Source organism: Schistocerca gregaria, chromosome 1 (assembly GCF_023897955.1).
Source record: "Schistocerca gregaria isolate iqSchGreg1 chromosome 1, iqSchGreg1.2, whole genome shotgun sequence".
NCBI lineage: Eukaryota > Metazoa > Arthropoda > Insecta > Orthoptera > Acrididae > Schistocerca > Schistocerca gregaria.
In genome coordinates, this window is record NC_064920.1 from 641,156,385 (window position 1) to 641,181,058 (window position 24,674).

Genomic DNA, 24,674 nt, shown 5'->3' on the forward strand with positions numbered 1-24,674 from the left:
AAAATGGTACAACAATTCCTCCAAACCCAAATGCACATCAGTGACATCTCGGATATGGGTTCTTTTCTCATCAGTCACTTGTCAAATTTGTGTACAGCAATTATACCTATTAAATAAGCTATCCAACGTGAAAACAAGACTCAAGACTGAAGATAATTTTGTCCACAAAGTCATCATTCACTTCTTCTTGTTGCAACTGGTGAACTCTCTCCATTGTGATGGTCTGTTTGCATCAGTGACATGAACAACCTTTCTCTTGAACTCTTAAGTGCCTATTGTTTTCTTCTTGTTATGATGTATTGTGAAAGGCAGGAATCTGTACATATATACCAAAATAAAAGTGTTCCTTCACTGTGAAGTGCTGCAAATTTGTGCACACTCCCTGAATTTTTTATAAGGAAGATTCAGAGGTTATGGACACAGAATTGTCAATCAACTCTGACAGGAAGAGAGGGTACCACCTAAATAACATGCAAGGCTGGAAGATCGTTCAAAATGCTGAGAAACTGTGAGCATCTGTAATGAAAATTTTCTTTCTTGTGGCCTGTGAAGAGGGTTTATAAGCAATATTATGCAATCAACATGAAAGTGACAGATACAGATATCTCTGTTGATTTTCTCTAAATTTAAAAATCATCTTTTAGGAGAAGAACAATGACCAACAAACACAAAAGGCAAAAATGAGGCAAGAGCATTAGAAGTTTAGACAGTCAGAAGAAGCCAATCACAATAAACAAGGCAAGAAGAAAGTGTTTAAAGGAGACAAGGCTGTGGAACCAAATGGGTGATAATAGTCACAACAATTAAGAAAAAATGTATGACCATGGCCTGTGATGTTTTTGTTGTCAAGAATATAAACTTATTAGAAAATATTGCTCACAATTAGGTGATCATGTTTCAAACAAGAGCAAGCAAACCATGAAAAGAAGGCAGACAAAACATCTTCAAATTCTGCAACACTAACTGCTATTGTTATTGTTATTGACAGCAAAACACAATGGCACAAAAAGTCATCCTATGAATGAATTAACTGCAGGCATGTTGGATCCTGTAGTGTATTCACATGCAACATACACTACTTTCTGAGAAAATGAAATAAATAACGTGTGGATTCTAGACAGTAGGGCAACATACCACATGATTTACCAAATGGAAACTTTATCTTTTTCTCCAAACGTGAAGAGTCAGTAAAAGTAGCTGGTGGTGGATATTTGCAAAATACTGGTTTCAGCAATGTGTCCCTATATCTATCAAGTGAATGTAATATAATTGGACAGGTACAAACAGGCACATCGAGTGCCAGCAGTCACCCTTTTCCTTCATGCTTCTTCCTTCCCCTTCAACCCTTCTGCCAGAAGAAGAATGAGCCAATGGTTCCGAAAGCTTGCACATTTCCTTAACTTTTATATGTGTTGCCTCCTGATGTCACTTATTGACACATTTTTTTAACTACCCTTTTATATCAAATTTTAAAAAATTGATTATTCTGCTTGATATGTCCGACAAATGTGGAGGAGAAATAGTGGACTCACACAGTACTTTGTAGTCTACAACCCAGATGTCATGTGTAATTATATATCAGTTCCTCAAACAATTGAAAAGGAATGATGTTATTTTTAACAAAAGTTGAAGATAGAATCATGAAACAATTCAGGGAAATAATCAGGAAAGCTTGAAAGAAAGGTAATCTGTAGTACCTTAGTAAAGAAAACTCCAGTCACAAATCTTACCATTAGTCAAAAATGGATTTATGGCACCAAAGGCTATGCCACATCCACATCGAAAAAGCTAAGTGACAGCTCAAATGTAGTGGAACAATTCTCAAAGTGTCAGATGATGGGGTACATCAGCCACTCAGTGCATAAACTGAAGGTAAGATGAAAAGTCAAGCCTTTCCTCCTGCAGACTGAAAACAGGACACATTAACAGCTACATTTGATACACAGTGAGGTAATGCATGTCTCTGCCCCACAGTCACATGGTGGAATGAAATATGTTCTCATTTCATTGATGATTACTGAAAATATGCACTAACATATTTCCTAAAGGTCAAAAGTGTGTTGTTTCCATAATTCAACAAACACAAAGCATATGCAGAAAATTTTCAACAGAAAAGGATAGGAATGCTACATTCATACAGTGCATGTGAATATATGAGTAGGGAAACCTAATGATAAAAAAATTTTCAGATACTGTGTGATGTATGCTCCTGGAGAGTGGAACATCACAAAATTTCTGGGGCAAAGCAATAGCAATGGCAAATTACTTCCAAAATACATACCAAGTGTTGGAGAAAATCCCTACAAACAATGGCTTAGATGAGGACCAAACATTGATCATCTACGATTATTCAAATGATGTACACGGGCAAAAGTGAAAATCAACATAACAAATTTCAGCCACAAGGACAAACTCATATAATGGTTGAATATTCTGAAATAATGAAAGCATGAAGACTGTTGCATTCAGAAACAGGAACTCTAAAGACTGCCAGAGATACTGTATTTGATGAAAATATCTTTTCTGGAAAATTTAACAAATGCATTACAAAAGCAATTGATTTGAAGACCACAACCATCACAAATGATGAACAAGCATTACAGAATATAGGGGAAAAGCACCTGACACTGAACAAAGTGAAGATCTGGAAATGTTTACATAGAAAAGGAGGCTGAAGGGGAAGATTAGAGTGCTCATAATGACTACTCCACACCAGATGATAACTGTGAAATACAATAACTTACAATTAATTAAAACATGTTCTCAGAAACTATTCAAACTATCAAAATGGCAGACAGACTACAAAACAAATGAAAAGAAGAGAGTGTGTATAGCTGAAAAGAAGAATACCTGACGAGAAAATACATGACGCTGCATGTGTGTGCTTAAATCAACCGCCAAGTGTATCAGCGCAGCCCAGCCACTAGAGGCCACCTGTAAGAAGCATGCACACGGCACAATCTCCACCATGCACTCTACTGGTGACTTGTGCCTATATATGCACCGCGGCATTGTTGACTCACCCACACTATGTTCTTTTAGTCTGTACCACTCACATCACTGATCTGTGTATCGCTTATGTAGAGCCTTCTGTATGATTCCTTTGTCTTGTTACATGTGAAGTCATGAGAGACTTATTTCCATTGTCATTGAGAGGTTTATGAATAAGCCGATATTTCTGTTACTCAGATTGATTTCATGTATTACTTGGTTACTACATGACTGATGATGAGTTTCAAACGGTACCTTTGTGTGCAGTCTTTATGTGCAGTTTCATCAGGTAAGTCATTATGGATGCTGTGCTATCGGCCCTGACTGAACAGCTTACTTTGGCAATGCCCACTTTGTTGCCTTCCATTAACAGACAGAGTGCTGTTACACTGGCCTATCGACCCACTTTTCCTCTGTATGATGATTCAACTGAGGATTGGGAAGCTTATGCAGAAAGACTTGGAGAGCAATTTTTGTTTCTTAATGTGATGCACTCAAATTTGTGCAAAGCCTTATTCCTCTGGTGTATCAACCAATTACTGTGTCAGCTTGCCCCTTTAGAAGAACTGACAGCTCTTACTTTTGATCATATGTGCAGTTTATTGTCCCACAACCAACATAAATGAACATATGTCACAGTGGTGCGAGCTGAATTCTACCAATGCCCCAATAAACTAAACCAGTCATACATTGCCTGGGAATCTGAACTTCACAGCCTTAGCCATAAGTGTTAATTCATTACTGATGCTCATAATGACTCTTATGCACACTCTATGGTGTGCAACACAATTATATGCTTATCTTTGGACAGGGAAGTACACCCGAAGACTTTACTCTGTGAAACCTCCTATTGGAAGAAGTTTTGCAAATAGCGCAATCTTCTGAAGTTTCTTAGGCAGTGTGTGATCAAACTGAGGCATGAGGGGATATGGCTTTTAGTGTCATAAGATGTGCCCTCTAGGATGACTGACAACTTCCACAAAGAAGCTGTAGTAGTGGCGGTAAACATGTGGACTGAGCACCTAGCAGACAAAGGCTGGCCAAAGCAGCTGCAACCACCACAGCGCTAGTGCCAGCATTCTCTGTTTACATGTTATCCTTTCCATTTTGTTACCACGAACATTCAGTGTGCCCTAAGTACTGGGCTACTTGTATTATCCTTTTCATTTTGTCAGCACAAACATTGAGCATGCTCTAACTGCTGGGCTACTTGTAATGTGTGCCACAAGAAAAGCCACAACACCTCCACATGTTGTTCACTGAAGGTTGCTCAGGATATGGGCAAGGGCATAAACTATGTGACTCCAATGCTAGTGACTTCTCCCAAGTTGTTTATCAAGTTAAGTGTTTCTCGCCAACTGTTCCAGCTACAGGTTGACACAGGTGACATTACTGAATTCTCTAATCTATGTGAGTTTAGGCTTGCTGCCATTGTCACTGGTCATGTGAAAGCTGCTCAGTTATGAAAAAACAGAACACTGTGCTGTTGGGACAATTTACGGGATGTGCCTCTTACAAGTCATTGGTTCATTCCTCTGCTGGTTGTAGTTCAGAAGCCAACGGTGAAACTTCACCTCTGTGGTGAATTTTGTACTACTGTCAATGCACAGCCAATCATAGTTGCATACCCCCTCCCACACCAGGAGGAACTGTTGGTGAAAATAGCTGGTGGCCAGAACTTTTCTAAAATTGATTTGTCTGAAACATATCTGCAGGTTCCCATGGACAAAGAGTCTCGGCGAGTCCTAGCTTTGAACATTAGTGTAGTCTCTATCAATATTTGTGCCTTCCCTTTAGTTTGGCTAGTGCTCCTACTATTTTCCAATGATTTTTAGAGCAACTTCACTAATTATGTGGATGATATTGTTGTCACAGGCTCCCCCATGGACGATCACTTGAAAAACTAGTGTACTTTGTTTTCTCTCTTACAGTCCATGGCTTACGGTCTATCCTCATGAAATCTCAGTTTTTTCAACCTGCTATTGTTTATTTGCAGCTAAAGGTCTCGCAAAAAGGGGTTCGCTCTCTGCCAGGTCATATCTTCATTGTTGCATCTAGGCCTCGGCCATCGTACATGAAGGAGCTTCAGGCCTTCCTAGGGGCAGCCGCCTCGACCCACTCACTGAATACCTTGTTACACAAGAATGTAGCTTTCTGTTGGAGCCGGGACTGTGAATGTGCTATTCAAGTGTTGAAATCCAAACTACTCTAGGTCCCTTGTTTACCTACATTCTCTCTGGACCAGCACATAGCTTTGGCAACTGACACCTCACAGTACCTTCTTGGCATGGTCCTAGTGCACAAATATGCCAATGCCTCTGAGCAACCTGATGCTTTCAAAGCAACTGCCATTTCCACTTCACTATCACATTGCAAACAGTGGACCTAGGGATGTATAGGAGTGTGGAAATCTTGTGTACAGACTTATGACACAAGTGACACCCAATCACCTGACCACTTTCGAAGTCTGAGTTCTGCGGAGCACCCCATTCTGCTCTCTCATTATGTCTAATGACTACTGAGGTCACTGATATGGAGTAACTGGCAGCACAATGCACCTAATATGAAAAACATATGGTTGTTTTTTTTTTTTTTTTGGGGGGGGGGGGGGGGGTGTCTGGATACTTTTGATAACATAGTGTATCTGTGATACACAAGAATAAATATGAACACTAACAAATATGGTACGCTAGCTTTGCAAACACTTGAATCAAAATAGCAGCTGCTCAGTTTGCTTCTGTCAGCCATTGACAGCACAAGACCCATGACATCACAGAAATTTCACTGTTTTGAGCTTCAAACTCTTAAAATGTTGGAGACTGAATATAAAGACACTATACATCACTCATTTAGAATAGAAAACATGAAAAACATTAAGCGTACACCAAAGCTAACACACACTGTGTTCAAGGTACCCCACAAATGCATCTTTTAGTATGATCTGTTGTGATAAAGTGTTAGGAAATGTGACTTTTGTGAATAAATATGCCACCTTATCTTGGAGTTAGCTTTTTGTGGTTTGTTGTAGTTGATTATGGAATAGAAAGGAGATACGGTATGTAGACTTTTGGCTTTAGTGAGATCCTCCACCCTGAAATCTTGGTTTTGGTGATACTCTGATCTGTAGCATAGCAGGGTCTACGTTTATTCCAATCGATAAATGTTGCAGCTTTCCCCAGTATGGAAACCATGACCCACACCTGTTCACAGTGTTTAAAATCAATCCTTTCAGCCAAGGCTTCATATGAACATCCAAAAGTGTTAACCATTGTTGGCTCCATTTACTAACCTGTGAAAATTATAAGAGTGTAAAACATCTTCAACTGAAGCACTGTACTTATAAGGGTTGGGCAAAGTGATCTAGCAATAAAGTGCATTCCTTGAACCCAAAAGGGGATCAAATCCCTCTTGGACAAGGATTTTTCAGTCTGCCTTTAACCTAGAATTCACTTTTCAATTATGAGGAGAAGCACTGGAAACAACATGTGGTATGGATTCCACATTAAACTGTAGGTTTGTTTTACTCAGGTTAGGGACACACAAGTCGTCGAACTGGCATCCAATAGAAAGACTTAAGACAGGCCATTGAGCCACACAAAATTATTATTATTATTATTACCACTATTGCTGTTGTTATTGTTGTTGTTGTATTTATTGGGAAGGCCAGAAAAAAAGTCTGTGTACCAATATTAAGCATATTAAATAAATTCTTACAACATTTTATGGCTGTGCTAAGAGGGTTTAAATGTTATATTCATGATGTGCAGATGCAATTCCAAAAACTTAATGGTACGTATAATATGACTTCTATGAAAAATAAACATTCTATGTATAATGAAAGAAGTCTGGTTAAGGTATGAACAGACTTGACAATTTAAAAACCTATAGTGGTTGTATAAAAAAAATGCTAGAAGAAGAAACCTGACAGAAATGAAGAACAAAATAACAAAGCAGCCAGATTATATGGAGGGTTAAAAACACTTAATGTATTGAGAATGTCATGCCAGAATCCCAGAGCTATCAGCTAGTATAAGTTTGACAACACAAATGAGCTTAAAGAAATATATAAACATGTACAAAACATGTGAAGACTGGCTGACACATGCATGTTTTAGAAATGTGACTCTGAGTCAATCTATGTGAAATAAATAGGACAACATAAACTAATCAAAATAAGTTAAGAAACAGAACACAGTGCTAAAGATTATTTATGACAGAAACTAGAAAACTAAGACAATGTGATACAACAAGAATTACTCATCTCCTTCCAATGCTTGCTTAAATACATTATGAATGCTGTTGCAAACTGAGAGAAACAATTCCACATATTGGTAATTAAAGACATAAGTCAATATCCAGATGGGTTATGAAACAATGAACCTCCGGCAAATATGCTGAGAGCATAAATAAAACCAAGTGGTTTTGTATTGGATAACTTTGTTATGTTTTCAGAAGGAGGACACAAACAGCATACTACTCTACTACAAAATAAATTGCTCTAAATTTCTTTAGAATTTACTGCAGCAATGAAGACTTAAAATAGGACTATCTTTAAAAAAATCTCTTGCTTTAGTGTAGCAGTGTCACTGTTTCTGCAAAAGAAAAGAAAGAAGGTTAAATTTCTTGAAGCTAATACAGTATGTAGAAGAGAAATTCATGGCCAACAGAAATCTTTTGATTAATCCCCAGTGATAAAGCATATCCTGCTACGATGTGACTGTCATCCAAAGAAGAATATGTAACACATATTACAATAATTTCATTTAATCCATATGCTATGGATTAAATTTACATTGGCAGTTACAAGTGAGGCAGTGTGCATATTCTGCTGAAGAAAAATAAATTGTGAGTGAGCAGGCTGAGAATTCCATACAAGGACTTACTGGCCACCCGGGAATTCCTGGTTCTCCCATAGGTCCTGGTTTGCCTGCATGCCCCTGTCACACAACATAACCTAATAGCATATGGAAAACAAAAACTGTCCAAAGATGATTACTTCTCACTTTGTGTTTGGACAGCATATTACAAGCAAATGTTTAAATTCTAACACAGCTGTAGCACACCCAGCAGCCATCATGATGAGTAAAATGAGATACAAAAAGCACTTTAAATACTTGTATAAAACTAAATGAACATGAGGTGGAAGGCACTACTATATAACATTTAATCACTCATAACAACTGAAGTAAATCTTAACCCATTTGTATCAGCCAAAAGTTACACAAACAGACCTTTAAAGGAAACATTAAAGTTGATAATCAGAGTGATATTATGAGATTGCATTTCAAACTTTTCTGACTGTTTCCTACTCTTGAGTTCGAGTGGTAAGCAAAATGCAACAACAATCAGGTGCCCACACACAACACTCAGACACTGTGCAACTGGTGCAGTCTGCATACAGCACAGATTTTTATAGTTATGTGACTGTATGAAAATGTGGTCCTAAAGCAGCCAAAATTCCAATAGCATCACATGGAAAAAAGGAAATCTTTTTTTCCTAGAGGTAATCAAATTTGACAGAACAACTGTTTGTATACATTACCTGGCCTTTCAGGATTGCAGAGTTCATTCATCCACAGTGTTCTGATAATCACTAATATCTCACAGATGTACATTGTCATAAAAGGGGAGGGGGGGGGGGGGGGAAGGCCTTTTAATTGTGATTTTATGTACACCCAACAGTGACTGAAGTAATGATGCCTGCCAGGCAATATTGACCAAAATCTTTTATCGTAACAATGGTGTAAGCTTCTCCTTGCAAAGAACCTGCAATACCTTGGAAATGTTTGGGGAGCTATGCTGATCCATGACACTCAATAGCCAATGACAGTTTATGGAAGTCAATTACAGAAACTGCAGTTCATGCAAATATAAGTCATTTACATAGCAAATGTTCCCAACAGTACTGAGACCATGTGAACTCAGGGGTACACAAGTAGTTGCATTTTGATGGTTGTCCGTCAAATCTTTATGCCAAAATTCAGAAGTGGTAAAGTGAAATACCATTTCAATTAACCAAAGAGTTCTTCATGAAGATATTATGGGGAGGAAACAGAACCATATTCTTAATCAGCATGTCTTTGTTTCTTAGCCTATGAGGCATGATGTCAGATATACCAAGGGCCCAGTTTCATCCAGCAAAACATTCATTCACACAAAGATATCACCATTGTTGGGAACTATACTCTGATTTTTACTACAGCCATACTTGCCATCATCAAGTGCCAACATATTCTGAGTCTCTTCACTTTAGGTGAGGTTTTTCCACAAATTTAGGAACAAATACTGATGTCTGTCTGTCCCACAAAGAAAACAATGAAGAATTCTGTACATGGTAGATAATAAATAATCATACACAGATGGACTGGTAAGTCACACAAATTTCTAAAAAAGAATGGATAATTTTGATAATATTGTTGTTGAAAATGACTAATGAATATGACTAGATTGTTGGTTTGCATTTTTATCTTTTTGTAGCATAATGAATAATCCATTAAATTTTGGGCATGCAGCAGTGCAAATTGTTGGTTATCAATGCGGAGAAGTTAGTATGATATGTAGCATAAAAGATGAGAAAATTCACTTTCAGATTGTTATCAAATATTTTCAGGGCTTGACAGTTATGCTGATTGAATGCTAATTGGAGTAAATCTAAGGAGATTCTGGGCGCATATTTAAAACTAGGTGTTTAATAGATAATGAATTTGTATCTAGTGGCCATATAACACAAACTGAGATGTACTCTATTTCTGTAGGTATGTGCATCACATAAAAAACAACTGGGGCAGTTCCTAAAATGTTAATGGAAGAAAATGATTGATGTTACATAACTTATAGACAACTCATAACTCAACTAAAGTGAATTATCCATATTTATATAGCTGATAAGCACATATAAAAGTAAACACACTATCCTAGCTTTCAGAACATCAGTTGCATCCTCAGGGAGGAGAGAGGGATAGGTTGGCAAATGCTTAAGAGGAAGAACAGGTCACTCAGACCCCAGCCTTACCCTAAATTTAGCCTCCAACTTTAACTTCAAACTGGGATTTCAATGGTTATGTAAAATCAGTGGAATGGAAATTTCAACTTGGTATATAAGTGCCTCAACACATTTGAAATGTATTTGTATCATTATCTCTTGTTTATATCCTGTAAACTGAAAATTGAAAACATCAAATGTAAAAGTTCTCCACCAGATATCACAGATGTTAAAGGAAAGAAAACTGAAACATATTATGAAAAAAAGAAGACACAATACTTGGGATATACACCATCCAGTCACATTAATGTGGCTACTTGTCAAAAGCCTGGATAACCATCTTTAACACAGCAAGACAGGCAGAAAGAGCATCAGTAAGGTACTGGAAGGCACTGACAGGGATGTGGAGCCACGCTGACTCCAGTAGTGTGGCCAGCTGCGCTAGGTTTTCATTGAGAATCCATAGCACAAACAGCTTGATAAAAGTGGTCCAACAGATTCTTAGTTGGGTTGAAATTTGAGGAGTTTGGTGAGAGGGGAGTATAGTAAACTCATTCTCATGCTCTCTGAACTATACTCATAGACTGGAAGCTGTGTGACACTTTGCATTGTCCTGCTGGTATATGCCATCGTGCTTAGTAAAAACAAACAGGATATATGGTGGATCTGGTCCACAAGGATAGATGCATACTTGTGTTGATCTGCTCTGCATTCCAGAATGACAAGATCTCCTGGAAAACATCACAAAAACATTCCTCAGACCATAACCCTCCCTCTTGGTTGCAGGGTGCTTTTCTTTCAGACGTTTTATGCTGTAAACACCAAGGGCCATAGTCCAATTGAGTGTAAAATGTGATTCATCTGAAAAGACCACGTGCTATCACTCAGTGGATGTTCAGTTACGGTAATGGTGGGCTAATTCCAGCCTCCATCACTATTCAATAGCAGTCAACAAGGGCACAAGTCGGACACCTGCTGCGGAGGTCCATATGCAGCAATGTTCACTGAATGGTTGTCAAGGAGACACTGATGGTAGACTCTTGGTTCACCTGGGTGGTCAGTAGGTCAACAGCTGCATGTCTGTTCACCTATACACATCTCTCCATAGTCGTCTTTTGTCCTTGTAGTCTATGGCCCGTGGTGCAGCACAGTTGCGTTGGCACTAGTTTTGGATAGTGCCATTTTGCTATGCAAATTATACTTTAGCCACAGCACCATGTGAACAATTTATAAACTTAGCTGATTCAGAAATGCTACCACCTTTGACCCAAAAGCTAATGGTCATGCCTTTTTGGATGTCAGATAAATCACTAAATTTCCACATTAGGATAATGACTGCACTGTTTTCCACATCACCTTGACACACTTTATGTACCCTCCATTGCTAGTGATGCCACCTGCTGTCTGTGAGTGGTTATTGCATGCTGGTGGTGGTCACATTAATGTGACTGGACCCTGTATTATGAAGGATGAGAGATAAACATTATTACAATTTATTAGTGAAGGAAACATTAACAGCAAAAGGCACTCTGCAAGATAGAGAAACTCATGGCTGAAAGACATTCAAAGGTAGCACAACTGTACATCAGAACGACCTTTCCCTAGTGCAATGTGAAGATCAGAGTTAACTATATGGATTGCCACCTATACTAGAAAATGGCACCTTCAGAAGCAAATAAAAGTGCTACATCATAAAATGAAACTCAACATGTAAATGATCAGTTAATTCATGGAGATCTGCAATCTGATACAAAATTGATACAGATGTAATTAACATGCAACATATTGCATTTCGTATATTAGAATGGTAGAGTGGATTATGAAGAGGAACAGCTCCAACTAAGTTTTGGACAACCTCTTACAAGTATTATGAATCAGATTATTGTGATTATCAGATGTGTATCTCAGCATTTCCTTTATTCCTGTGACAAGGGAAAAAAATGCTAATGAAGCTGAATGATGATTAAATATAAAATGTTAAAAAGAGTACAGTGTTCAATGGAAAACTAAACTGAAGAGCTGGAGTTGGGGCCATAACAATCAGTTCTTTGTCAATAACATGGAAAGGACTGATTGCTACTCACCATACAGAGGAGATATTGGTTCCAGGCAGGCACTATGGAAAAGACTGCTTAAGTACTGCACAAGTCAAAATGGGAGTTTACAAATCTGAAATGATAGCAAAATTTATTGAGATAAATTACAGAATTGGTAGATGTGTCATTTCACAACAAACAACCTCAAGTTTGATTCACATAGCGCATCAATATCCCTTTATGCCAACACGAGTGCTAGCATAGTGTATAATTAAAATCTACTCTCACTGGTGTGGAACACATCAGTGAAGATGACCGAAATGGGATGGTTTACTAACAGAAACATGGTGCACCACCTTATTTTCTCAAAGAAGTTTGAGGTTTCCTCACTACCCATACCTGACACAGATTGATTCCTCACTCTGGGGTTTCATTAAAGACTGTATGTAAGTTCCTCTCCTACCAAACAATTTAGCTGACCTGAAAAATTGAGTCTACAGTGCAATTGCACAAGTTATGTCAAATTTTATGCAACAAATGTAGGAAGAAATTGATTACCAATGGAATGTTTGCCACATCACAAATGATAGTCACATTAAACCAAAATGATAGATGACATTTTTATGTGAAGCTTGAGATTGTTTGCTACAAAATGATACATCTACTGATTCTGTAAGTTATCTCAGTAAATTTTTACACCATTTAAAGTTTTCAACTCATCCTGTATTAAGTTTTTGTACAAAGTTCTTCTTCTGAAATAGAGAACAGACACACATACACACAAGTACAAATCACATACACACACAAACACACACACACACACACACACACACACACACACACACACACACACACACACACCATCTTCATCATTGTCATCATTTTCTTCTTCTTCTAGATTGGCCTTGAGGCTTTTCTCACTTTGTAACTTCACAATGTTGGATAAACACTTAAACTAGATATAAAGTACAATGCATGTGTGTGCAAGATAGTACAAATGTCACTTGGTATAAGGCATATTCCAAAATTAAGATTTGTTCACTCACAAAAAATAAGCTCATGGGAGTGGTTTTTATTGACAGTAATATTTTACTACATATCTATCAAGTTGACGCATATGTTGAGAGAGTTTTTGTTTTGCATGTTGGTATTATGGTTGCTATGGACTTATTTATTGACTGTAAGTTTTTATTTGTAGTTCTCTGTGCTATTTGAGCTTACATACTGTCATTTTGTCATTTGGTGACAGTAAGTGGAGTTGTGGACATTGGAAAATAGAGGGCCAAATGGAGTAATCAGAACATTTCCAACATATTTTTCTGTTTGAGTTCCATAATTTGCATTGTGTACAGGTATAATGCCCTTGGACAGAGCAAGGCAGAAAAAGGCTTTTTTCATTTTTAGGATAATTGTTTTGACATTAGTGACTCTCCCTGTTCAGAAATGCCATTGGGGTTTGATGAAGATCCTTTAAACACATTAATCCACAATGATACAGGTCAGTGTACTCAACAACTGACAAATGTGATGAACTGTGATCATTCCACCATTGCATAACATTTTCATGTAATGGGGAAGGTTAAAAAATCAGGTGTATGGGTACTGCATGCTCTAAGCCAAAATCACAAAAATCAGTAGCTGACTGTATTTACATCTCTGTTTGCTTCTCACCAACTGGCCCATGAACAACACCAACGATTCCTATCCTGCATCATTACTGGCAACAATAATTAGCACCTTTAAGGAAAAGAAAGGAATGATTGAGCCCAAACAATTTGGCAAATCCCATACACAGACCTGCATGCATCCACAAAAAATTGTATTATTCTTTTGATGGAACAGCAATGCTGTGATGTATGATGAATGGGTTCCCTGTCGTGTAACCATTACTGCTGACATTTACTGTCAACAACTGAGACTTCTTGCAAATGTAATCCAAGGACAATGACCAAGAAGACTGCACTGCATTCTTCTGTCTTCCATCTGCATTCTACTAGACTGACAAAACACATTATACAGGAGTTGAGTTCGAGAGTCATTCCACACCCATCTTATTCACTGATATTGCACCCTCAGGTTTTCACCTTTTCTGTACACTATCAAACAACCTTCAAAGCACTTCCTTCCCAGATGAAAATGCGGTCCAAACATGGCTTGATGAGTTCTTCACATTAAAACCAAATGATTTCTACAGTCACGGAATTGAGAAGTTACCCCAGCAATGGCACACTTTTGTAAATAGCGAAGGAGAAAATATTATTGATAACTAAATTCTCTGTTATGAGTACCTGTTGTGTTTATTTAACTTACGGAAAAACACTACAAATTTATACACCAACCTAATACTTTACTTTTCTATATAATCTCCTTTCGCATCTATATATTTTCTGCAATGTTGCACCTGCTTCTTTAAGCCATTTGCACAGAAGTCTGCTGCCTGAGAAATGAACCAGTTGGTAATTTCAGTTTCGAGTTCATTGTTTTTGAAATCATTGTCCCCCAAATCACTTTTTCAGTTGCAAGAAGAGGATGTAGTCGCTTAGCACCAGGTCAGGACTGCACAGAGGAGCTCAAAAAGTTCCCACCAAAAATCTTGAATCTTCTCCCTGGCTTTGACAGCAGTGTGAGGGAGAGCAATGTTGTGAAGGTGGATTATGCTGGATGACTTCTCAGTTTGGTTAGCACTTAACAATATATGTCAACTGTAATTGTTGATCCACAGTCCATGAAAGCAATCAAAAGGATGTTCTTTTTGGGGTCATCAGTCTACTGACTGGTTTGATGCAGCCCGCCACGAATTCCTCCCCTGTGCTAACCTCTTCATCTCAGAGTAGCACTTGCAACCTACGTCCTCAATTATTTGCTTGACGTATTCCAATCTCTGTCTTCCTCTACAGTTTTTGCCCTCTACAGCTCCCTCTAGTACCGTGGAAGTCATTCCCTCATGTCTTAGCAGATGTCCTATCATCCTGTCCCTTCTCCTTATCAGTGTTTTCCACATATTCCTTTCCTCTCCGATTCTGCGTAGAACCTCCTCATTCCTTACCTTATCAGTCCACCTAATTTTCAACATTCGTCTATAGCACCACATCTCAAATGCTTCGATTCTCTTCTGTTCCGGTTTTCCCACAGTCCACGTTTCACTACCATAGAATGCTGTACTCCAGATGTACATCCTCAGAAATTTCTTCCTCAAATTAAGGCCGGTATTAGATATTAGTAGACTTCTCTTGGGCAGAAATGCCTTTTATGCCATAGCGAGTCTGCTTTTGATGTCCTCCTTGTTCCATCCGTCATAAGTTATTTTACTGCCTAGGTAGCAGAATTCCTTAACTTCATTGACTTCGTAACCAGCTATTCTGATGTTATGTTTCTCGCTGTTCTCATTTCTACTGCTTCTCATTACCTTCGTCTTTCTCCGATTTACTCTCAAACCATACTGTGTACTCATTAGACTGTTCATTCCGTTCAGCAGATCATTTAATTCTTCTTCGCTTTCACTCAGGATAGCAATGTCATCAGCGAATCGTATCATTGATATCCTTTCACCTTGTATTTTAATTCCACTCCTGAACCTTTCTTTTATTTCAATCATTGCTTCCTCGATGTACAGATTGAAGAGTAGGGGCGAAAGGCTACAGCCTTGTCTTACACCCTTCTTAATACGAGCACTTCATTCTTGATCGTCCACTCTTATTATTCCCTCTTGGTTGTTGTACATATTGTATATGACCCGTCTCTCCCTATAGCTTACCCCTACTTTTTTCAGAATCTCGAACAGCTTGCACCATTTTATATTGTCGAACGCTTTTTCCAGATCGACAAATCCTATGAATGTGTATTGATTTTTCTGCAGCCTTGTTTCCATTATTAGCCGTAACATCAGAATTGCCTCTCTCGTGCCTTTACTTTTCCTAAAGCCAAACTCATCGTCACCTAGCACATTCTCAATTTTCTTTTCCATTCTTCTGTACATTATTCTTGTAAGCAGCTTCGATGCAAGAGCTGTTAAGCTGATTGTGTGATAATTCTCGCACTTGTCAGCTCTTGCCGTCTTAGGAATTGTGTGGATGATGCTTTTCCGAAAGTCAGATGGTATGTCGCCAGACACATATATTCTACACACCAACATGAATAGTCGTTTTGTTGCCACTTCCCCTAATGATTTTAGAAATTCTGATGGAATGTTATCTATCCCTTCTGCCTTATTTGACAGTAAGTCCTCCAAAGCTCTTTCAAATTCCGATTCTAATACTGGATCCCCTATCTCTTCCAAATCGACTCCTGTTTCTTCTTCTATCACATCAGTCAAATCTTCACCCTCATAGAGGCTTTCTATGTATTCTTTCCACCTATCTGCTCTCTCCTCTGCATTTAACAGTGGAATTCCCGTTGCACTCTTAATGTTACCACCGTTGCTTTTAATGTCACCAAAGGTTGTTTTGACTTTCCTGTATGCTGGCTCTGAGAACTATGGGACTCAACTGCTGTGGTCATTAGTCCCCTAGAACTTAGAACTACTTAAACCTAACTAACCTAAGGACATCACACACATCCATGCCCGAGGCAGGATTCAAACCTGCGACCGTAGCAGTCGCACTGTTCCGGACTGCGCGCCTAGAATCGTGAGACCACCGCGGCCGGCTCCTGTATGCTGAGTCTGTCCTTCCGACAATCATATCTTTTTCGATGTCTTCACATTTTTCCTGCAGCATCTATTATTTATTTCATTCCTCAGTGACTTGTATTTCTGTATTCCTGATTTTCCCGGAACATGTTTGTACTTCCTCCTTTCATCAGTCAACTGAAGTATTTCTTCTGTTACCATGGTTTCTTTGCAGCTACCTTCTTTATACCTATGTTTTCCTTCCCAACTTCTGTGATGGCCCTTTTTAGAGATGTCCATTCCTCTTCAACTGTGCTGCCTACTGCACTATTCCGTATTGCTGTATCTATAGCGTTAGAGAAATTCAAACGTAACTCATCATTCCTTAGAACTTCCGTATCCCACTTCTTTGCATATTGATTCTTCCTGACTAATGTCTTGAACTTCAGCCTACTCTTCATCACTACTATACTGTGATCTGAGTCTATATCTGCTCCTGGGTATGCCTTACAATCCAGTATCTGATTTCGGAATCTCTGTCTGGTCATGATGTAATCTAATTGAAATCTTCCCGTATCTCCCAGCCTTTTCCAAGTATACCTCCTCCTCTTGTGATTCTTGAACAGGGTATTTGCTATTACTAGCTGAAACTTGTCACAGAACTCAATTAGTCTTTCTCCTCTTTCATTCCTTGCCCCAAGCCCATACTCTCCTGTAACCTTTTCTTCTACTCCTTCCCCTACAACTGCATTCCGGTCGCCCATGACTATTAGATTTTCATCCCCCTTTACATACCGCATTACCCTTTCAATATCCTCATACACTTTCTCTATCTGTTCATCTTCAGCTTGCAACGTCGGCATGTATACCTGAACTATCGTTGTCGATGTTGGTCTGCTGTCGATTCTGATTAGAACAACCCGGTCACTGAACTGTTCACAGTAACACACCCTCTGCCCTACCTTCCTATTCATAACGAATCCTACACCTGTTATACCATTTTCTGCTGCTGTTGATATTACCCGATACTCATCTGACAAGAAATCCTTGTCTTCCTTCCACTGCACTTCACTGACCCCTACTATATCTAGATTGAGCCTTTGCATTTCCCTTTTCAGATTTTCTAGTTTCCCTACCATGTTCAAGCTTCTGACATTCCATGCCCCGACTCGTAGAACATTATCCTTTCGTTGATTATTCAATCTTTTTCTCATGGTAACCTCCCCCTTGGCAGTCCCCTCCCGTAGATCCGAATGGCGGACTATTCCGGAATCTTTTGCCAATGGAGAGATCATCATGACACTTCTTCAACTACAGGCCACATGTCATGCGGATACACATTACGTGTCTTTAATGCAGTGGTTTCCATTGCCTTCTGCATCCTCATGTCGTTGATCATTGCTGATTCTTCCGCCTTTAGGGGCAATTTCCCACCCCTAGGACAAGAGAGTGCCCTGAACCTCTAGCCGCTCCTCCGCCCTCTTTGACAAGGCTGTTGGCAGAATAAGACTGACTTCTTATGCCGGAACTCTTCGGCCGCCAATGCTGATTATTTATCAAAAGTTAGGCAGTGGCAGGGATCGAACCGGGGATCGAAGACATTTTGATTATGAATCAAAGACGCTACCCCTAGACCACGGGTACACATCTTGCCTATAGCGCTCAAAAACTGTTGTGGACTATGCATTAATTTGCTCTTTGTGCTGATCAGTGAGCATTTTTGGTACCCACCTCACATCCAAGCTATTCAGTGGCAATAATGTAAACTGAGATTTGAGTAAAATTTTGGAATTCATTAGCCAGACCACTGATCATGAATTGCTCATCACTTTGAAGTTTTTGGTTCACTTGGTCAACAATGTCATTGATGCAAATACTGGGCCTGCCACTCCGCTGCTCATTGTGAACATTTGTGTGGCCATTTTGAAATTGCTGATGCTATTTTCAAATGTGTTTGTCACTCATTATTTCAGGTTTGCACACTAGGTATAACTCACAATAGATTTCAGCAACTGAAATCCTTTTGCCAGCAAAAATCTTATCACACTGCACGCTGCATGCGTGAAACTTGATTCAGGCCTACCATCAGTTAAATAAGTGAAATATTGGTCACAGATTTTAGTTTTGGAATATGCCTTGTATCTTTATAAAAATAATTGTTAACTTCAGAAACACAAAAGTAACATTATATTTGCTCCATCATCTCCTCAATAATCACAATCCCCAACCCAGTATCTGTCTTTGGTTACAGAACTCCTATATCCAAAACACTCACAAAATATTCAGTCCTTAGATTCAAATTGCCCAAGATGTTTATTGCAAGTATTTCATGATAGAATAACATGCCAGTTACATCAGAGATGTCCCACAGTTACCTAGAAATAATGGTACCTCATCATTTACATTTAGTGCCTATGCATGGCTAGCTCATGCCTGATGCCTAAAGCTTTGTACATATTTTAGCTGAGTGCTTCTTTTAGCCCCTTTTCTTTTTTCCTTTCTTGTCTAAAGTTTTGATTTTCTATTCCAGTTGTAACAATATTATAAACTGGTAATGACCTTATGAGAAATTCCATTAAGTGTTACATGAAAGTATAAATATCTTATGTTGAAAAATAACTGAAAAATGTACAAGAGGACCTGAATGCATAACTTTTGTATGGTAAATGACGGAAAAATATGTTAGTTAATAACTAGCATGCCACTAATCAGACTTACGGAGAGATAAAGGTTATAACATTTGGAGATGTCTGTTGTGCACTTTTTCTGTAAGTGACGTTTTTCCTTTTCCCCATAATAAATATACACAGTATGTGGGACAAATTTTCCACCATTGCAGGCAGCACAAAAGGCAACAAAGGTGGCTGAGTCTGAAGAACCTCAAAAAAAGTGTACATAATATTTCTAAAATCTGGTAAAATTGATGGATTAGTGATATGCAATGAGTTTATACTTTGAGAAAGATCATTCAGAGAATGAGTAAAAGAAAAAAGAAAAATTAAAATTAAAATAAAAGTGTTTGATCATCTACAGAAGAGAATTTAATTTGAGATGCAACAAGAAAATTGTGGTATACGGATTCATAGTTTCACAGGGAGAATATCCCTCAATTATATGACATAATTTTAGCAAAACAATCCTACATAAACTATTATTTTATTTGTGCTACAAAAAGGAGAAGTGCCTTAACAATTCTAATGGTGATAGAAAAATAGTTCTAAATTTGAGCATTTTAGGTTAATTTGACCAGGACTTTTATGAATATCAAGCAAAAATACAAATTATTATTGAAACCAGTCACATTTACTATTCTTCGCACTAAATTGTTCAGAGGACTATTCTCCCCATGAAATTGTTCAGAGAATTATACAAGTTATTCAGAGGATTATACCTCCATCACAGATGGATGAATTTCATTTAATAAGGTAGAGACAAACTGTATGCACAGCTTTTGTCCACAACCTGTGGCAATGTCTGGTGACAGCAGATTGCAATAATAATAATAATAATAATAACAGCAATAATAATAATAATAATAATAAGAGTTCAGTGAAGGGTCAAAGTTATATTGGTGATTTGAAGGCTTAGTGGATAATGATATACACGTAAATACCTTTCAGGGGTCACAGACAGTTTTTCCAGTTATATTTACAACCTGTAAACTTTCTATGAACTGAGTCAAAGAAAGATGACGTATTAGAGGTGAACAAGTGCACAGAGCATTTTTTTAAAAAATTCCATCAACATTAACAAACAATTTATGTAACATTGTAATTATACTTAGTATTACAGTGATACTGTGTATGTGTTCATGTGTAACCAGACCCTGACAAAATTTGAAACTGGCCCCATTGTGTTACCACATTCACCCAGACTTGTTGGGCATTCAAATTTGACAGTGGCCCAATGGTGGATTGCATGGGAATGTGAGGAAAGGCATTCTCACTGTAAAGATTCTGGTCAACCATGTCTAGCTATCACAAAGGAGGATAGCCATATGGTGCACAAAGCACAGTGTAACCCCTTCAAAGCTGCACCTGGCATCAATAAGCAAGTAACGGCATCTCTGCAACTTTCTGTGACATCCCACATCAATAGTTAGAAACTAGGAGCAGCTGCACTACAGAATTACCAACCCACGTATGATCTTCCATTAACACTACAGCACAAATGGCAGCATCAGGAATGGGGCCATGACTGGGAAGTATGGACTGCCAACAAACATCATCACACCACATTCAGTGATGAATCATGCTTCTGCACTAGACCAGATAATCATCATCAGTGTGTGTGGCAGTGACCTGTTCCATTCTTACAATATTTTGGAGAGGCACAGCAGTGTTGCTCATAAAGTCACGGTATGAGAAGACATCAGGTATGACTTAAGGTTATGGTAGACAGTTTTAGAGAGCTCTCTCATGGCACAGTATGTCAGAAACATCCTGCGTCCTCACATGTTACCTCCGATGCACCAGTATCATTGTTGTTGTTATGGTCTTCAGTCCTGAGACTGGTTTGATGCAGCTCTCTATGCTACTCTATCCTGTGCAAACTTCTTCATCTCCCAGTACCAGTACCAGTGTCATAGTGCCATTTTTGAATCAGACAATGCTCATCCACACACGGCATGTGGCTCTGTGAACTGTCTGTGTAATGTTGAGGTGTTTCTGTGGCCAAAAAGGTTCCCAGATCTGACCCTGATAAAACAAATGTGAGAATGTCAATAGCCAGGACATTAAGGACCAGTTAAACAGTTGTGGTCATCTTGCCTCAGGATTTCATGACACCCTTCACAATCAAATCCTGGGTTTCCAAGAGTTTTCCAAAGGGAAATTCCTTGACAGTTTCCTGATTTCCAGACAGTTTTACCATCTTTCCCTGACACATTTTGAGATCTGAAGGGTAAGTGAACAGGTAAACTGATAAAAAAAGAACTTCTGTTTTTCTGAATGTGTAACTAACATATTTTGAATGAACAGCAAGTTATTATCTCCTTACAGGATTTATGATCTGAAGGGTGTTATGGCCATTATTTTACAGGTATTGTGTAGGTTTTTTTTAGAGAAATATATGAGTACATAGTCATCGAGTGTGAGTTTGTGGTGCAACACAAAATAATTACAGACAGGATCTGATGCTTGGACCGATGGTCATTCTCTGGATATACTGCTGCAGTTGCCGGAGAAATGGATCCAAGCTGACCACATGAGTGATGTTGGTACTTGTAATGGGAAACTCATCTTCAGTCCACCGATCTACTTCATCGAAGTAAAAACAAAGAAATTCTTGCTGGTCAAAGCTGGTTGTCAGGACCAGTAGGGAGAGTTGAGAGTGCATCTGCATTGGTGAAAGAGAATGTGATAGTGATAATGATTGAGAAACATGGCCACCATGACTGAGCCACCCTGAGAGACTGACATGCAAACTACTTGATATAATCCTGAAATCAAGTGCACTTGGCCTCATTCTGTAGGCAGCACCATATTGGGCTCAGCATATGCAGCTCACTGACAGTGCCACCCTGAGAGACTGACACGCAAACTACCTGATATAATCCTGAAATCAAGTGCGCTTTGTCTCATTTTGTTATTGTGTGTTCTCATGTTCACTTGTCTCCACACTCAGGTCTTTCTGTACATAATCAAATTTGGCCTAGGACTGTTTATGGAATTTCTAAACTGTTTTCTGATTACAATGATATTCATTCTACAAGCATACTTATTTACACATGAAGTTACTACAGTTACACTGTATATTCATGTCAGAACCAACAAAGTTCTGCAATCTCACCACAGTGCATTGTATATAAAGACTCATATGATGCAAACTAGTCTTAGTTCTCTCATCCCAGAAATTCAACAGAATAAAATTAGTCTGTAGTTGAAACATTTTACTTGCCTGTCTCTTGATATGTATCAGCCTAGAGCTGGAGCTAATCCACTCTGCCCATACTCTTCACCCTATGGTCTTTCCCTCCTCTGTTCTGTCACCCATCCCAATCCATACCTCCATGTCATCATAACTGTGCACCACATGAACTCACAGGATCACTGGATCCATGTGTCACTTTCTTTCCCACACTCCAGCTGCCTCTCCCTCTTGCATTCCCATTCCTCATACCTGCTGCTTTTCCCCTAGCCACCAGTTACCCTACCTCAATCCCTCACTATTTCTCTTTCTCCCACTACCAACCACACTCAACACATTCCTTCACTCTATTATACCTGCTGAAATGGGACCCCTGCATTATGTGTTCAGCCAACACAACAGACCTGCATTTGTGTGTGTGTGTGTGTGTGTGTGTGTGTGTGTGTGTGTGTGTGTGTGTGTGTGTGTGTGTGTGTTTGGAAGAGAGAACCTCTCTCACCGACTAGTTTCACCAAATTATAAATGTGTGTACTAATTCCACATGCACTTTATTTCAGAAAGGTCTTCTACTATTCTCTACTGACATAGTGTTGAACTGTTCTGTTCAGGTCAATCCTTCAGTGATCAAGGTAGAGTAATTAATGATGATGAATATGTCAGTAGAAAACATATTTCAGCCACATCTTGCACTACATACAGTGAAAGAATTCCATCCCACTCTTGCACTTTGCATATTGACCTCTGGGAAATGCTTCAAAGACATGATGGAGAACATTTACACCACAATCTCCTCTATGACAATAATGAAACAATGTTACCAAAAAGAGATTAAAGCAACTCACTTGAGCTCATGTGTGCTTGCCATTTTTTGGCCAGAGAAATATTCCTTTTCTTTGCACTTTTCCTTAAAAACTAATCTACTGTATGTTCAAAGTGAACAGAACAGCATAAATATTAGTTCAGATACTTTAGAAGCTTAAAACAGCTTCTTAAATCAGTAAGAACTTGTCTTCAGCATACCAGTATGTAATGACTTTTTATGATTTCAAATCAATGAATGATTAATAACATCAGAAATATTGTCCAATTGATTTCTGCAACTGTCTTTCATCACCCATTTTGTAAATTCCTATGAAGAGTAAATAAGTTCATCTTTCCCATGTCATCCTGTCAAGCAGAGGAGTGACAATAAGAATCAATGAATTAAGTTTCAAATACACAATAAATATTACGGTATATTGATAATTTTTGCTTTTGGAACATCTAACTACAACTAAATCCCCAATTTTTGTGCCATACGTTTTTCACCTTTATTCTCTGCAAGGCATCTTCAGTAGCCTGGAACATGTACATATTTTTACCATTCAGTTTACAGTTTGGGGCAATGTGCCTATAGGTTATAAACAGTTTTGGTGGTTGGTGTGTGTGTGTGTGTGTGTGTGTGTGTGTGTGTGTGTGTGTGTCTGTCTGTCTGTCTGTCTGCCTGCCTGCCTGTCCGTCCATCCAGAAGGCAATTTATTTATTTATTTATTTATTTCATGTTCCATAGATCCAGTTATTGAGTCAATCACAAGGATATGGAACGTGTCAAATTGTACAGGTTTCAATTTAAACTTACAACAAATACAAGGGCAATTCAATGCCAAATTGTACATAGTCTAAGTAAGACATACTATAAATACAGTAATATATACAATGTCAGCTAAATAACATAACAACTATTTAACAGAAAAAAGTTTCAAATAAAGGTTACAAATAAGAGCACAAGGTTAAATCAGACATTAGGCCTACACGAGTAAATACAGGTACAGCCAATTTGTTGTTGCAAAAACTGTGATTATGCTCAAATGCTCAATAAGATCAATTGAACTAGTTCTAGACACATTAAGTTTAGTAATGATGTACACTTTCTTTCAAATATTCATCCACAGTATAAAAAGATCTCTCTGTCAGGTAATCTTTGAGAACTTGTTTAACTTTTGGCAGTTCTGTATGAACACATTTGATATGTAGTGGGAGAGCATTGAACAGCTTAATGCTGGAGTAGTAAACTCCTTTTTGTACCAAAGTGAGACGTTTCATTTCGACATGTAGATTGTTTTTGTTTCTGGTGTTATAGCCATGGAATTTACTGTTGTCTTGGTAGATAGAATAATTTTTGCACACAAAGGTCAGCAAGGAAAAAATATAC

The 24,674-nt window shown here is 38.4% G+C and overlaps 1 protein-coding gene across 5 annotated transcripts in view; it reads right to left on the bottom strand.

Annotated features, from left to right (window-relative positions):
* The window catches only part of LOC126360585 (collagen alpha chain CG42342-like), a 1,334,941-nt gene that overhangs the window by 486,274 nt on the left and 823,993 nt on the right, over positions 1 to 24,674 (bottom strand). The window contains exon 8 of one of the 5 annotated variants that reach the window (XM_050007722.1): positions 7,875 to 7,928. The exons of the other annotated variants lie outside the window; for them this stretch is intronic. Within the exon in view, the coding sequence (XP_049863679.1) occupies positions 7,875 to 7,928 (54 nt within the window). The remainder of the gene's footprint in view (positions 1 to 7,874; positions 7,929 to 24,674) is intronic. 5 annotated transcript variants of the gene reach the window in all.